Source organism: Siphateles boraxobius, unplaced genomic scaffold (genome assembly GCF_051911475.1).
Source record: "Siphateles boraxobius isolate OS27281-9 unplaced genomic scaffold, OSU_SipBor_1 16, whole genome shotgun sequence".
Classification (NCBI taxonomy): Eukaryota; Metazoa; Chordata; class Actinopteri; order Cypriniformes; family Leuciscidae; genus Siphateles; species Siphateles boraxobius.
Window position 1 is genome coordinate 5,842,730 of NW_027508766.1, and position 13,849 is coordinate 5,856,578.

The 13,849-nt window shown below is 39.0% G+C and overlaps 1 protein-coding gene across 1 annotated transcript in view; it reads left to right on the forward strand.

Moving 5' to 3' along the window:
- Window positions 1-1,750: 1,750 nt before the first annotated feature.
- The window catches only part of cfap299 (cilia and flagella associated protein 299), a 91,972-nt gene continuing 79,873 nt past the window's right edge, over window positions 1,751-13,849 (forward strand). Inside the window, exons 1-2 of the mRNA XM_077231356.1 lie at window positions 1,751-1,921; window positions 11,904-12,028. Of these exons, the coding sequence (XP_077087471.1) occupies window positions 1,814-1,921; window positions 11,904-12,028 (233 nt within the window). The 5' untranslated portion in view covers window positions 1,751-1,813. The remainder of the gene's footprint in view (window positions 1,922-11,903; window positions 12,029-13,849) is intronic.

Below are 13,849 nucleotides of genomic sequence, written 5' to 3' on the forward strand. Positions count from 1 at the left end.
GTTTGATAAAAGTTTAATGTGCTCTGCCACCTAGTGGTTCAGGATTAATAACTTGGCCTGACTTCGCAAAACATGATTTAGCAGACCTGTTTGCCATGTTCAAAATAGTTTTGAATGAGACAGCAAATAACACACACACCCCTCACAAAACTGTGGTTTGGCTGAACTGTTCAATTCACTCACCAGCTAAATCCAGTAATGTTTAATGAAGTGAAGATCCACAAAACCTAACAACCCCAATATTCATATAGTCAAAACATAAAAGAAAAAGTTTATAAACATATTGGTAGTTTTTTTTTTTCTACATTTGAATTACATCTTACACAACCTTTCAAATAAATGTATTTGGGTCAATGACGTGGCGTGTCAATTCCGGTGTCCAAAGCATATTAATTACATTAAAAATGTATACATTTTCAAATGCACTTCATTAAATGACTCAACTTCCCCCTCTTTAATTACTCATGTGAGAATTCAATATAAATAATTAATCTTGAAGGAACTATTGAGCTCAAAAGTCCCAAAATGTCATTCCGGGTAACTGACCTGGCTTAAAATCTGAATACAAAAATACGACAAAAATGTAAAAAATATAAATAAAAGTATTTATAATCTTCTTGGGCATAATGTTTTCAACGATACCTAAAATATAGTGATAATACTAAGTTTATTTAAATTTTTATGACATAAAGACTTTTGTCTCCAAATTGTGAGACAAATTTTCTAATGTCATTCCTGGATAACAGACATAAATTACCATTTTGGACCATAATGCATTTTGGTATGTCATGTGACATAATATTGTATCAAAAAGAAGACCCTGAAGGAGCACCAGAACATGTGCAAATGTGAGTAAGCTTCTCTTAAAATGGAATTTGTTTGCCAGTTTAATTTTTTTTCCACATTTTAAATCCTTATCTGTCATTCACCCATTTATTGGATCATTAGGTGTATCAGTTTAAAAAAGCAGAGTAGATTTTATTGGGGTCAAGAAATAGCCCCCAATTATTATCAAAGGACAAGAAAAAAAGCTCTTCCCTTGAAAAAAGATAACAGATTATGTAAAATAACTTACAAAATGAATAATTTATGTTTGCTGTTAATAATGAATCAGTCCTCTATAGATAACAATGGCTCAAGATGAATTTGCATGAAAAATCAGAATGCTTTCATATCTGAGCATATTTTAGAGTAACAAATTGATGCGGTTTCTCTAAATAACAAGCAATATAATAATATTCAAACTATATGATATTGTAGGCCTATTAGAATACGTTTAGCTCAGAAGCTAAGCTACTACGACTGCAAGAAATCATTACGTTACCTACTTATGTTAGTACAAATGATAGGCCTATTTAAATAATTGTAATTTATATAGATCAGTGTATGAGAGGTTACATCAGCTGATACAACAAGGAAGTAACATAAACATGCATTCACCTGCCACTTGGAATGTTTTCACAATTTGAATACAGCAGTAGCTCTTAATCAACCTCTCTGCTACACTAATCCTTGCAGAATTTAGAAGTTTGTTATTGTTTTGTGCAGCTTGGAGCTCTGAGAAACAGCAAATGTAGACAAACTTAAATAAACTTACACTGATGATAAGTTGTTCTCGCTTGAAATCGTTTAACTTTCCAGCGATTGTTTGATTGGGCGAAGCTTGTAAATTTGCATTGGTTCATGATTGGTTTAACGTTACTACCCTATGGTTACTACCGGAAAACACCATAACAGCTACTATCCCAGCTATGCTATCCCAGTACCACTACAGCTCTATCAGTTGCCATGGGAATATTTCAAGTTAAACAACATGGAGGACAACAACGGCGCCGTTGCTGGTGAAACCGTAGAGAAGTTTCGCACCTATGATGACTTCTTAGATTCAAAGATAAAACCTTTGGATATATTTTACCTGGAGGTGACGTATTCAAATTCACGCTGTTTGGTACCAGGGCGCAAATCAGATGGTTGATCGAAATACAACTAACGTTAATCTTTTTTTAATTTACCGACTGTAAGTTAAACCGTATGAGCCGTGATGCTGTGAAACTCACAAACACTGTAGGATCGGAAGCATCTAGAAAACAATTGCCTTTTGTTCAACTTCTTATTCACCTTTTTAATGAGTCAACATGAATAGTCTGGCAGTGTATCCCAGTCATTTCTCAGTATGGCTTGTGAAATTTTAGCAGTGTAACGATAGATGGCGACATGGTATTTCTGTTCTGCATCATGCCAGGTGTTTTTGTGCAAAGAATTACATTTATGTCGTCTTTCCCAACTTAATGAACTGTATGGTCTTCAAAAATAGTGCACTTAGCCAGTTAAGTAAATTCATTTTAGTTGATTGATTCATATTAACTCAATTATAATCATCATCATTATTATATTGTTGTAATTTATGTCTGATTTAGCCAGTTTACTGAAGTGCCACTGATGTGGCACTTCAACACATAGTTTAACATGGTCAGATCAAAGATGAAATGTGATATTTTATAATTGATCACTTTGGGTTGTTACTTTCATTTAAAACTTTTTTTTAGCCAAAGCAAGTATGTAGAGAGTGTAGTATCTGGCTCACAGAACATGACATGTGAAATAATATTAATAATTAGGACAGCTTAATTGTTTTTAATTAACATTTGGACCTTAAAATGTGTATCCATTTTTAGAACTTTGGATATAATTAAATAATGAATTTGGTAAGAAGACTAGTGTTATTTAGAGTGAGGTAAAGTAATTGAATTAATATATTCCCATCTGATTTACTTGATTTTAAGTGCTTGGTAGATGATGTTTATAAATAATTCATACTTGAGAACTGTCTATAAATGCTAATGTGTCGTTTTCTTAGCAGTGAGAAGATTCAGACTCTAGGGATAGATTCAGAAAATAATGGCCTGGTTTCACAGACAGGTCTTAGATTAAGACAGGATTAGGCCTTAGTTAAATTTGTACATTTAAGTAGCCTTCATAAAGAAAGGTTTTTTGATTTAGAAAAAAAACATTACTGGTGTGCATCCTCAGACAAAACAATGGCACTGACATATTTTAAGAAATGTCATAACAACTTCAACATGCATTTTAGTCTAGGACTAGGCTTAAGCCTTGTCTGTGAAACTGGGGGAATATAGATTTGTTTCATATGTGTGTAAGCAAGATTTACACAAGATTTTTAAATCTAAATTATTTTATATATATATATATATTAGGGCTGTCAATCGATTAAAATTTTTAATCTAATTAATTACATACTCTGTAATTAATTAATCTAAATTAATCGCATACACAATCTTACAATGTTTACATGGTACAATTTATGGTAAGCTACGTTTTTATTATTATTGCTTGACACAAATTTCACGATTTCAATTTAATTTAATTATTGTGATTTGATGCAATATTGACTCATTTGGATAAATATTAGGTACACAAGATAGGCATTCATTTTTCTCAAGAAAAAAAAAATCTCACCCAATGCTGTAAAAATACAGAGAGCCATATCAGCTGGTAGTATTTAAGGTTAAAAATAGCTCAAATTAAATATAATGCGTGTTTATTACAAATAACAACTTTGATATAAGTAAAAATATAATACATACGTAATATACTAGTAGGCTACATAAATTTTGAAAAATACTCTCTATAGCTCTTTTTTTATAGCCAACTATAACATGCTATATGGTCATGAAATGGCTTTCCTGAGGTAACTTAGGGCTAAATTTATGTGACATAATTGTTCTCCAGCTGTTTTATTGACCTCTTTTCGCGGTTGAAAAACACTGATTGATCGAGGAATATACATTTCGGTAAGTTTTAGGCTGCCCTACTGTATCTTTCAACATTGGTCATTCGTGTTTATTTACTATTAGCTACACTGTAAAAAATGATCGTGATTTTAACGGTAAAAGACTGTAAAAATGCTACAGTGCAAAACTGTTAATTGGTTAACAGAAAGTTTCCGTACTATATACGGTAAATAACTGTAATAGATCTAACGGTACATTTAATGTAATTTTACTGTAAAATACCGTTAAATTTACAGTTTTTGAAAGTGAAAAAGAACAACTCATTGTAGAATTTACAGTGAAAAACCGTAAATTTACATTCCCACAATTCCCTGCGTGACACTTCACATTTGATGTATTTTTGTTGAAATAACTATGTTTCTTCTTCGTTTTCTTAGTTATTTTCTAATCAGTTATGTACAGTAGGGTTTTATGTCACATTTAATGTTGTTAAATTAATGTTTATTGCATTTTTAAAATTTCATGTGTGTTACCATGATGGTGTTTAATGTTTGTGCGAATGACACTGTGCAGCTTCTATATAATAATAATAGTATTAACTTTCTTGTGGAAGATTGCTTGTGATAAGCTTTGATTTATCACGTGACTCTCATCACTGCTGTGGTGATTGTTGGTTGTCAGTGTATTACAATGGTGCAAAACAGATATTAATACTTCAATGGGTTGGTAAATTAACTTAAATCAGATAATGAAATACGGTTTATTACTGTACATTTTACGTTAAGTCTGTAAAACAAATAACGATGATACTGTATTTTTGACGGTAAAGTTCTGGTAACCACAGCTGCCGGTTTTTTTCCGTAAAAACAACGGGATTTTTTTTACAGTGTAGAGATGATCGGTTCACGTGCCGCTATAGGGATCTGTCATGTCACATTTACAAGCGCCAAAACGGTATTGTTGATTTTCGTAAAATTAACAGAATCTGAGAGCTGAGATTTTTTAAATATCATAAGTAACGTGCTCTGTCTTGTCTGTTTCCGTGTCCTCTCTTTGGTGCACGATTTTTCTGTGCGTGAGAAAATGGTTGTGTGACGTGAGAGCGCGTGAAAAGTTACAACACAAACACAAGCGCGCTTTCTCTCAGACACACTCACCGACTCACGCACACACTCCTGGATGCTTTGCATTGATGTGATACTTTAGAGTTTGACGAACTCCGTTTGTTATAAGTAAATGTTCCAAACAATGATCCAAGCAGCGCGTTCTTGTCTCCCTCCTTCTTTTTACATGAATGCTACCGCAAAGGTCAAAACGGAATGGATTAATCTGCGTTATTTTTTTTAACGCGTTATTTCTTCTCAGATTAATTAATCGAAATTAACGCGTTATTTTGACAGCCCTAATATATATATATAATTAAAATAATTGAGATTTAAAAATCTCCTGTATAATATATATTTGCACATTTATTAGGGTGGCCTTTATTTTTGGACTTTTAAAATCTTCTGCTCTCACCCTCCCAATTAACTCTCCTTCATGAGAAATGGAAACAAACCAAATTTTGCGCCGATTGGACTTCGTTTATAGCCTGGATGCCAGCTGAACTTAGCCCCGCCCACAACATTTGAGGATGGGAAGTTCAGTCTGGACTTGATCCGTTGTGAAGCAAGTATCCCCGAACCAAAGCTGTTCGGATCAATCAAATTGTCAGGGCGGGCTTTATAAGATGTTGGACAGATTATCAACCGTAACATAATTATCTACGTCACCAAAGAGCGCTTGGGTTGAATTCGTTTACAACAAAGAATGGCTGCTGCTTTTAGATTTGTAGATTCAGCCATCGCGTCTGTTATAGAAGATGTTGACAGAGCATTCATTTTAAAAGAGGAACAGAGAACCACGATCAAGGCATTTGTCGATCCAATTGAGTGCAGAGGCATTTTCTTTCCTGGTTCGGTTGAAACACGCCCCATAATCACAGCCCAATGGAGCAGTATCAGACTCACATTCTGACTAGAATCTGAGTATGATGATGTCAGGCTACTACGTTTAGGGTGTGCTCAACGAAATTGAATTTCCGTCTTAATGTCGCATAGAAACAGTTCTATTTAGAACAGTATCTTCCTGAAGAACCCTTTGTATGCTGTAATGGTTCTTCTTGTTCAGAGTTTAGGGTTCTTTATTCCCGCCTTTTTGTTTGTCAAATCTGTAACTGACAAAGCCACCTCATACTGATTTTCTGGAACTCAGCTCTGCAACTACACAGACTGTCAACATACGCTCAACAGGTAAATGATTCTTTCTTAAAATGTCTATAAATTGTAACTTTAAAAATTATAACTGGTTTCCTACCAATCATGTCTCTTTCTCTTTTTAGTTTAACAGAACATGCAATTGAGCAGCTCTGTTCAGTTAAGGATACATCTTCTCTTCTCCACAAAGTAAGTAACAGAGGTAACTCAATTGTGTTTTTAAACTCAATCGTGTATTTTTTCAGATCAATTTCAGATGCTGTCATGTACCATAACCTCATCATCTGCAGAGAAAAACTGCCATTCAGAATACACACATAATGGACATAAAGAGGATTGTGAAGATATTTCACTGGAACTTGGTCTTCATTACATCTATATCGTGTTCAATGTCAATTGTTATTTATTAATGTATTCAGCTAACAACTGTTGTTAGAGCACTGTCATTTTTTTGCTGCAATTTGCCATGCAAATAAAAAATAAAAGTACCTAATTGACACCACATGCTGTATTTTGTTCGTTTGTTGATGTAAAACCCAAATAGAGGCAACCAGATACATGATAGGCAGATAAAGAGGCCTATCCCCTGAAGGAGGGAACGGAGGCGTACGTCGTGTGTTTGGAATAACGGCATTTAAAAGAATGGGGTTAGGTAACGACGTTATTTTTTCAGTAACGGGCTAATCTGACTAATTACTTTTCCCGTCGTTACAACGCAGTTAACGTTACTGGACGTTAAATGCGGTGCGTTACCACAGGCGTCAGTTTGGTTTGAAATGTGCTGGGGACAGAGACGCAGTCGGAAGTGCATTTTGAGAAGTGCTGGGTACAAACTTGTCAAACTGTGCAGCCTCTTTGCTCAACCCCAAAATAAATCAATTGACTCGCAAATTTGAACTCACAAATGGTCTAGTGGTAGATCTTTTGCCAAGAGTGTCAGAGGTTACGGGTTCTAATCCGCCCTCGTATAGTTTTTTTCAATATGTTCATCAGTGGTTCCAGTGTATATATCAAACAGGGACACGTTTGTGTGCATTTTATTTTGTGATTTCACCGGAATGAATAGAGAGTCTCCACAATGGCGATAGATTGAAGCGCGCGTGCGAGTGACTGCGAGCCGCAAGAGAACACTGTATCCATGCAACTGATCGCCGCAGCAACGAGCGCTCCGCTTGAGTTAATAAACAACACATTTTAGCGCTGGATCTCTTATTTAATAGCGAATTAAATGGCAACGCATGGTGTTGTTAGAGTTTGATTTATTTAATTTGCCACAGTTACTGCAAACACACTTTATATTATTTCATTCTTTACTTTTGAAGAAAATTTTTGCATCAGCTGCTCAGCCCCAGCGGGTGGCAGCAGATGTGGCGACGGGATGTACGTCTCCGTTCCCTCCTCCAGGTGTACCAAGACATTCCCTCTCAGTCGGTCACTCTAGTCGTTTGTTGTAACGGACGAATAGGAATCCCTACACAAAGCCCCACAGCTGCTGCACCCCATCCAGCTCCCTGTGCAAGCCTCCACCCCTTCTTGCTTGGAAGGACAATAGGAGGAGGCTTACACAGAGTGTACCTATCACTGTTGTTCCGTGATAACCCATACAGTGAGATTATTGGATAACACTGGGAAAGCGTGCCCTTCTGTTAGGAAGGAGGACGCTGCAGAAGCCACTTTCTTCAAAGGAGTTATGTGGGAAATACATATGGACTAGCCCGAAGGCTGTGCTACATATGAATAGTGGGTGACTTAGCCCAAGGGAAAGACACGGGCTTCCGTTAGGAGCAGCCGTGGAGAAAATATACACATATGGGATCCCCGTAGGGTCACACATATGGGACCCAGCCTAGACCCGGTTCTCAAGGACTCAGCGGATAAAGGCCTGGCGCCGGATGCTCCGCCATGTCCGGGGCGAGGGTGTTGGAGGACTCAACAGGTTTTTCACTCTGGAGTAATAAGGGTGCACAGTAGGGTGCAGCAAGCTGACAGAGCCAGACCTCTTGGTGCTTCTACCCGTTTAGGGTGAGAACACAGGAGGAGACCGGCTCTACACGTAGGCTATATTATCTAGCGAACTTGTTTGGTGTCGCCCAGCCCCGAAAATGCAGAAAATGCCTGCAGGTCCCCTGCCCTCTTGACAGAGGCCAGTGCAACCAGCAGCAAAGTCTTCATGGAAAGAAGCTTTAAGTCTGCTGATTACAAAGGCTCAAAGGGAGCATCCTGAAGTGCTCAAAGCACCAGGAAAAGGTCCCAAGATGGTATGGAGGATTTCATCGCCTCGCCCCCCTAAGAAACCTGATGACCAGGTTGTGCTTTCCTACTCTTTTGCCATCTATGTGGACGTGATATGCTGAAATAGCTGCAGCTTGTACTTTGAGGGTGCAGGGAGACAGCCTTCAGTCTAACCCTTGCTGCAAGAAGGAAAGCACAGACCATATCAAACATCTTCAGTGGTCTTCTCAGCTCGAAGCGACCTCAAATGCTTCTGATTCCAGAGGAGGAGATGGCGGGCGAGTTGTGACATGCAACGGGTGCGTAGACCACCTTGTCGGTTGATGTACGCAACTGTCGCAGTGTTGCCCGTACGGACCAACACATACCTGCCTTGTAGCGGCCTTTTCAAGTGGCTCAGAGTGAGATGTACTGCTAGCAACTTGAGGCAGTTGATGTGCCAATGCAGTTTGGGGTCCGTCCACACCCCTGACACTGCATGCCCGTTGTGTTTGGCACCCCAGCCGGTGGCAGAGGCATCTGTGAACACCACAGCATGCCTGGACACCTGTTGCAAGGGGACTCCTGACCGCAGGAACCTGGGGTCTGAACACGGGCTGAAGGTCTGGTGACACGCCGGTGTGATTTCCACCCGGTCAGTGCCGTGATGCCACGCCCATCTCGGGACTCTGACGTGAAGCCAGTGCTGAAGCGGTCTCAAATGAAGCAGGCCGAGCGGGGTTCCCGCTGCTGCCGCTGCCATATGCCCTAGGAGCCTCTGAAGGTGATGATACACAGGGCAACTTTTTGAGTAATGTTGCTGGGCAATCTTGCTGAGCGATTGTTGCTTGGACACTTTCCCATTGAAAATGGGAATGTCGTCGAGATAGTTGAAGATGCGAACGCCCTGTTCTCTCATGGGAACAAGGGCCCCCTCCGTGACTTTCGTGAAGACAAGGGGGTACAGGGACAGCCCGAAGGGAAGGACTTTGTACTGATTTGCTTGACCCTCGAACACAAAGCATAGAAACGGCCTGTGTCGAGGAAGAATCGAGACATGAAAGTATGCGTCCTTCAGGTCGATCGCGTCGATCGCTGCAAACCAGTCTCGGGGACGGATACATTCGAAAATGTGTTTCTGCGTGAGCATTTTTAACGGTAGTTTGTGAAGACTCCGGTTCAAAACCTGCAGTTCCAAGATCGGTTGTAACTCACCGCCTTTCTTGGGTACAATGAAGTAGGGACTGCAGAGCCCTGACCTCATATCAGCTGGAGGGACTGGCTCTATCGCGTCCTTCGCCAGTAGGACTGCGATCTCTACGCGCAAGACATGGGCATCGGCTGCTCTCACTGTAGTGGAGTGGATGGCCCGAAACTTGGGGGGATGCCGGGCGAACTGAATCACATAGCCGAGCCCAGTTGAGCCAGCAAGACAACCTGGGGAGCGCTAACCAGGCTCGCAGAGACCGTACAAGTGGGACGAAAGGACCATAAGCGTACCCGGAGTGGGGGAGCTCGGTGGACTTGGTCACCGCTTGCACACCCGAAGGAGGCAGCGGCGCCGAGTCGTTGTCCGCGGAGAAGTCTGACCCACCCTCCGATGCAGCGGTCGACATCTGGTCATCACCAAAACACCAAAAGAAACGACTGGTACACACCTTGAGGATGGTCCTGCACGTTCCGTTGGTGGCTCAACTGGCTGTGGAGCATGAGAGGGATGAGGGTTCCTAGGGGGTTGGTTCCCCGAGGGTTGGGGAGGGTTGGATCGAGGCAGAGGCACAGGGACTCCGCCCCTTTGCAGAAACGAGAGTCTCGACCGTAGCTCCGAGATGGTCAACTTCCCACAATGGGTACTTGACTCATCCATGAACGCTGACTCAGCGTGTTCGAGGCCCAGACACACAAGGCAGCGATTGTGACCATCCCATGACCCCAGGTAACAACCACATCCAGAAACACACAGATAGAAAGTCATTTTGAAAAAGACACGATCTATCTGTGTAAGCTCTTTTAGGGACTGCTCTCAATGATGCTGAAGCAAGCAGGGGAACAGTCAATGTGAACACAGACAGGAATGTGCACCTGTCTGTGCGCTGTCTCTCTCTCGCTGGCAGGTCTTACCAGCTGTAAAAACAGCTTTTGAACGCTCTGAATGGCGCACCTTACCAGCTGTTATAACAGCTTTTTTGTTTGCTCAAAACTGGAAAAAACAAAAAAGACAGAGAAGAGAGAGAGAGAAAGACTTCTCACGCTGCTGTGCTGTAACACCCGCACCAGGATGGAGAGAACCAGAAAGGCTTGTTGAATTCACACTCTGTTGTAGAAAGCATCGAAGTGCTTTGCTCCGAAGCAAAAAGCTGAAGTGCAATCGCACCTTCTGCTCATTATATACTTGCGCTGCGAGGCTGAGCAGCTGATGCAAATGATTGCATGCCAATGTGCATTGGCTTGTTTAGTTTCACTTGAAGTAGATTGGCCTCTCTAGCGCGATTCCTATTCGTCGGTCACGACGTACGTAGAGAGTGACCGACTGATAGGGAACTAAAATTAAAAAAAGACTAACAAAACAATTTTAATAAATAATATATAATATTAATTATATAAATATATTAATATGAATGAAAATAAACTATTATTTAAAAGGTTATTTATAACACCATTAAGGCGCTATAACACTTTAAAAGCATGTTCATTATGGAGCCTTATAAAAAGAGTTCTATTTAGCAGCAAAAGAGGTTCTGCTATTATTACAAGCCAAATAACCCTAATTTGGTACTGTTTAGAACTGATGATAAAAAGATGCATTGAGTATATCCTAAATGACAAATTATCTGGATTGTATTTTGCATACATTATGTACTTCTAGCGGAGAAACAAATGAGAGGGTGAGAGGTTAACATTTCCAATAAAAAAAAATTACCCCCCAATAAGGGCCACCCTAATATATCTATATATATATATTTCACAAAATTACTGTTACTTTATTTTTGATTAAATAAATGCAAAGTAAACCTCAAACTTTTAAATGATAGTGTATAAAATGTTATATGATTAAATATAATATGTTTCTATTATCTATCTTTTGTCTTTGTTTTAAATTTTAATTTAGACTCAGATTCTTTGGTTTTTTCCTAAAATTTCATGTTACATATATTTTTTGCAGTATTAAGCAAACCCATGGTGTCCGTTCCAACCTTACAGGGAAAAAAATGTTTTTTACTTGATATTTTTATTTTTAGAGTATTGTATAAATGTAGTCATTTTAACAGCAAGTTTAACCCTTCACAAATGGATTTGCCAGCTTTCCAGGTTTTTCCTAGGCAGCAGCTCTCTAAAATCTCAAAGCCCTATAACCACATGAAAGCGGCTTCTCCTTTTGAGGGCATAAGGAATTTCACTAAATCATATTTAAATTATACTGTCCACTTTTAACTAGGCTGCAGTGACATGTGGCAAAAATCCTTGAAACTGTCAGCGCAGCTCATGTAATGTTGTCATATAAATATCATGCATACTAAAATTAGATTGATATAAATAGCACTTGAGCATAAAACTAACACAAATGAGTCATAAATACACTGGCCTCAGCCGATTGGTGAATTGCATGATTTTTTTTTCTCTCATATTAATCAGTCAGCTTCATCCATCCTCAGCTCAGCAGATTTGTGTTTTTGCTCCTCTATAGGATCGGGAACTGGCCCGCCAGCTGGTGGAGCTGGGCCACAAGGGTAGCAGTTTGGAAAGGGAGGAATTTGAGACAAGGAAAGCAGCTGCCGAGGCCTCCAGGCTTGCTTCAGGGAGCCAACAGAAGTAAGGTTTTTCTGTAGAGACCATGAAAAGGGGACAGATTTCACACCAGTATGTGACCTCGATGAAAATATATTTTCCAGTAAATGTATTGGCTTCATTCATGAAACACAAGTAGAATGAATTTCTGCGTAAATCATTTGTTAAACCATTCTGACGTAAATTGTCACATTCAATTTAATGTTGCATTCTACGTACGAATGGTTTTACGAACAATCTATTCAGTGATTCATTCTGCTCAAGTTTCATGAATGAGGCCCATTGACTTTGGAGAATTAATTAATTAATGACGCACATTCATTGTAAATATCAAAGACATCAAATGACAGTAAGATGGTAACAACTAATCTTGGATTATAGGATCTAAAATCCAAGGACACAACAGCCTCTTTTTAGAGCAATTTTGGCTAAAAGCACTATGGACTGACGTGAATGCTCTTTATAGATGCACCTGACGGCTCATGTGTTTCTTAAAAGCAGATCTTTCATCCTTTCACTGTAAGAGAGGCAAAAGTTGTGTTTATGTATGTTTGTGGGAGTTTTTGGGATGCTGTAAACTCAGACTCTGACTTGGACGAGGATTGCATTGTTGGTGTGGTGAGGCTTCAGGAAACATTTTTGGAGAACTATATTTGTGTTTTCTCTGGCTGCTTGTGGCAGACGTGTCTTTGTGGCATTCAATGCTTGTCAAAATGCTCCGAAATTCTGCGTCTCATGCAGTTCAAGTAAAAGAATAAGTAAAAAGAAAGAAACGTCTATTTCGGATGAAATTGCAGTCAAATAAGAAAATAACTCTTTAGGCATATACTTTGATTCAGCCTTTTGCAATGTTAAAGCACTATCAGAGGCTATTGTGTTTACTTGAAGCCAATAAACTTACTCAGCAAGAAGCTCATATAGCCCGTGAATGTCTGGACTGCAGGCCTCAAAGATTTAAAAGACAACATAACAACATTCTCAACATAACATAACCCCAGTACTAAATACATGAAAACAACCAAACAGTGTATTAGTGTCATTGCTCTGGTGCTATTAACTGTGGCTCTTGGTAAGCATGTTGATGCTAGTAGAGAGTAATGTTAATGTGGTTGACGTTAACATTTCTCACTGCCTATGTCCTCCACAAGAGGGCCCCATCACTTCAGTTCCTAGGTTAAGCTTACCATAGCTATGCCTATCAAGTCCAGCTCTCTTAGGCTTAGTTGTATGCTGCAAAGTTACTTTACTTGAATTCTGAATAGTCTCCTGTCATTTAGATATGGTTAGAATTGATGTTGTATTAGCTACTAGGATCACAATGCACATGACCCATTACTCTGATTGGGAAGAAATATCAACCACTTGTAATGAAAGACCAAATGGCATTTTTGCACCCTTGAAGGTTCTGTGGGGAGGGGATGTGACTGTCAAATGAAAGCAAGCAATATAATTCTCTTCCAATGTGTTGTTAGTGTACAGACAATAGTCTTTTTAGGAAATAATTTTACTCTTTTGATCACATGGTCCTGGATAGCAGTTAGCTATTACGCCAAGATCAGGTGTTTTGCCTCAAGGTTAGTTATCATGAAAAGATAAATGACTATATAATGGCTGAAATAAGTGTTTACAGATTAATATTATTAACATTTAGATTTAGTTGTCATTGCATTTAGTTTTTGCTACCGATATATTGATATATTAAAAGTGAGAATTATACAGTCAAAAGTTTGGGGATTTTTTATGTTTATGTTGAAAGAAAAAAGCTTTGTGCTCAGTCAAAACAGTAATATTATTAAGATTTAAAATAACTTTTTTCCATTTTAATATATTTTCAAATGTAATTTA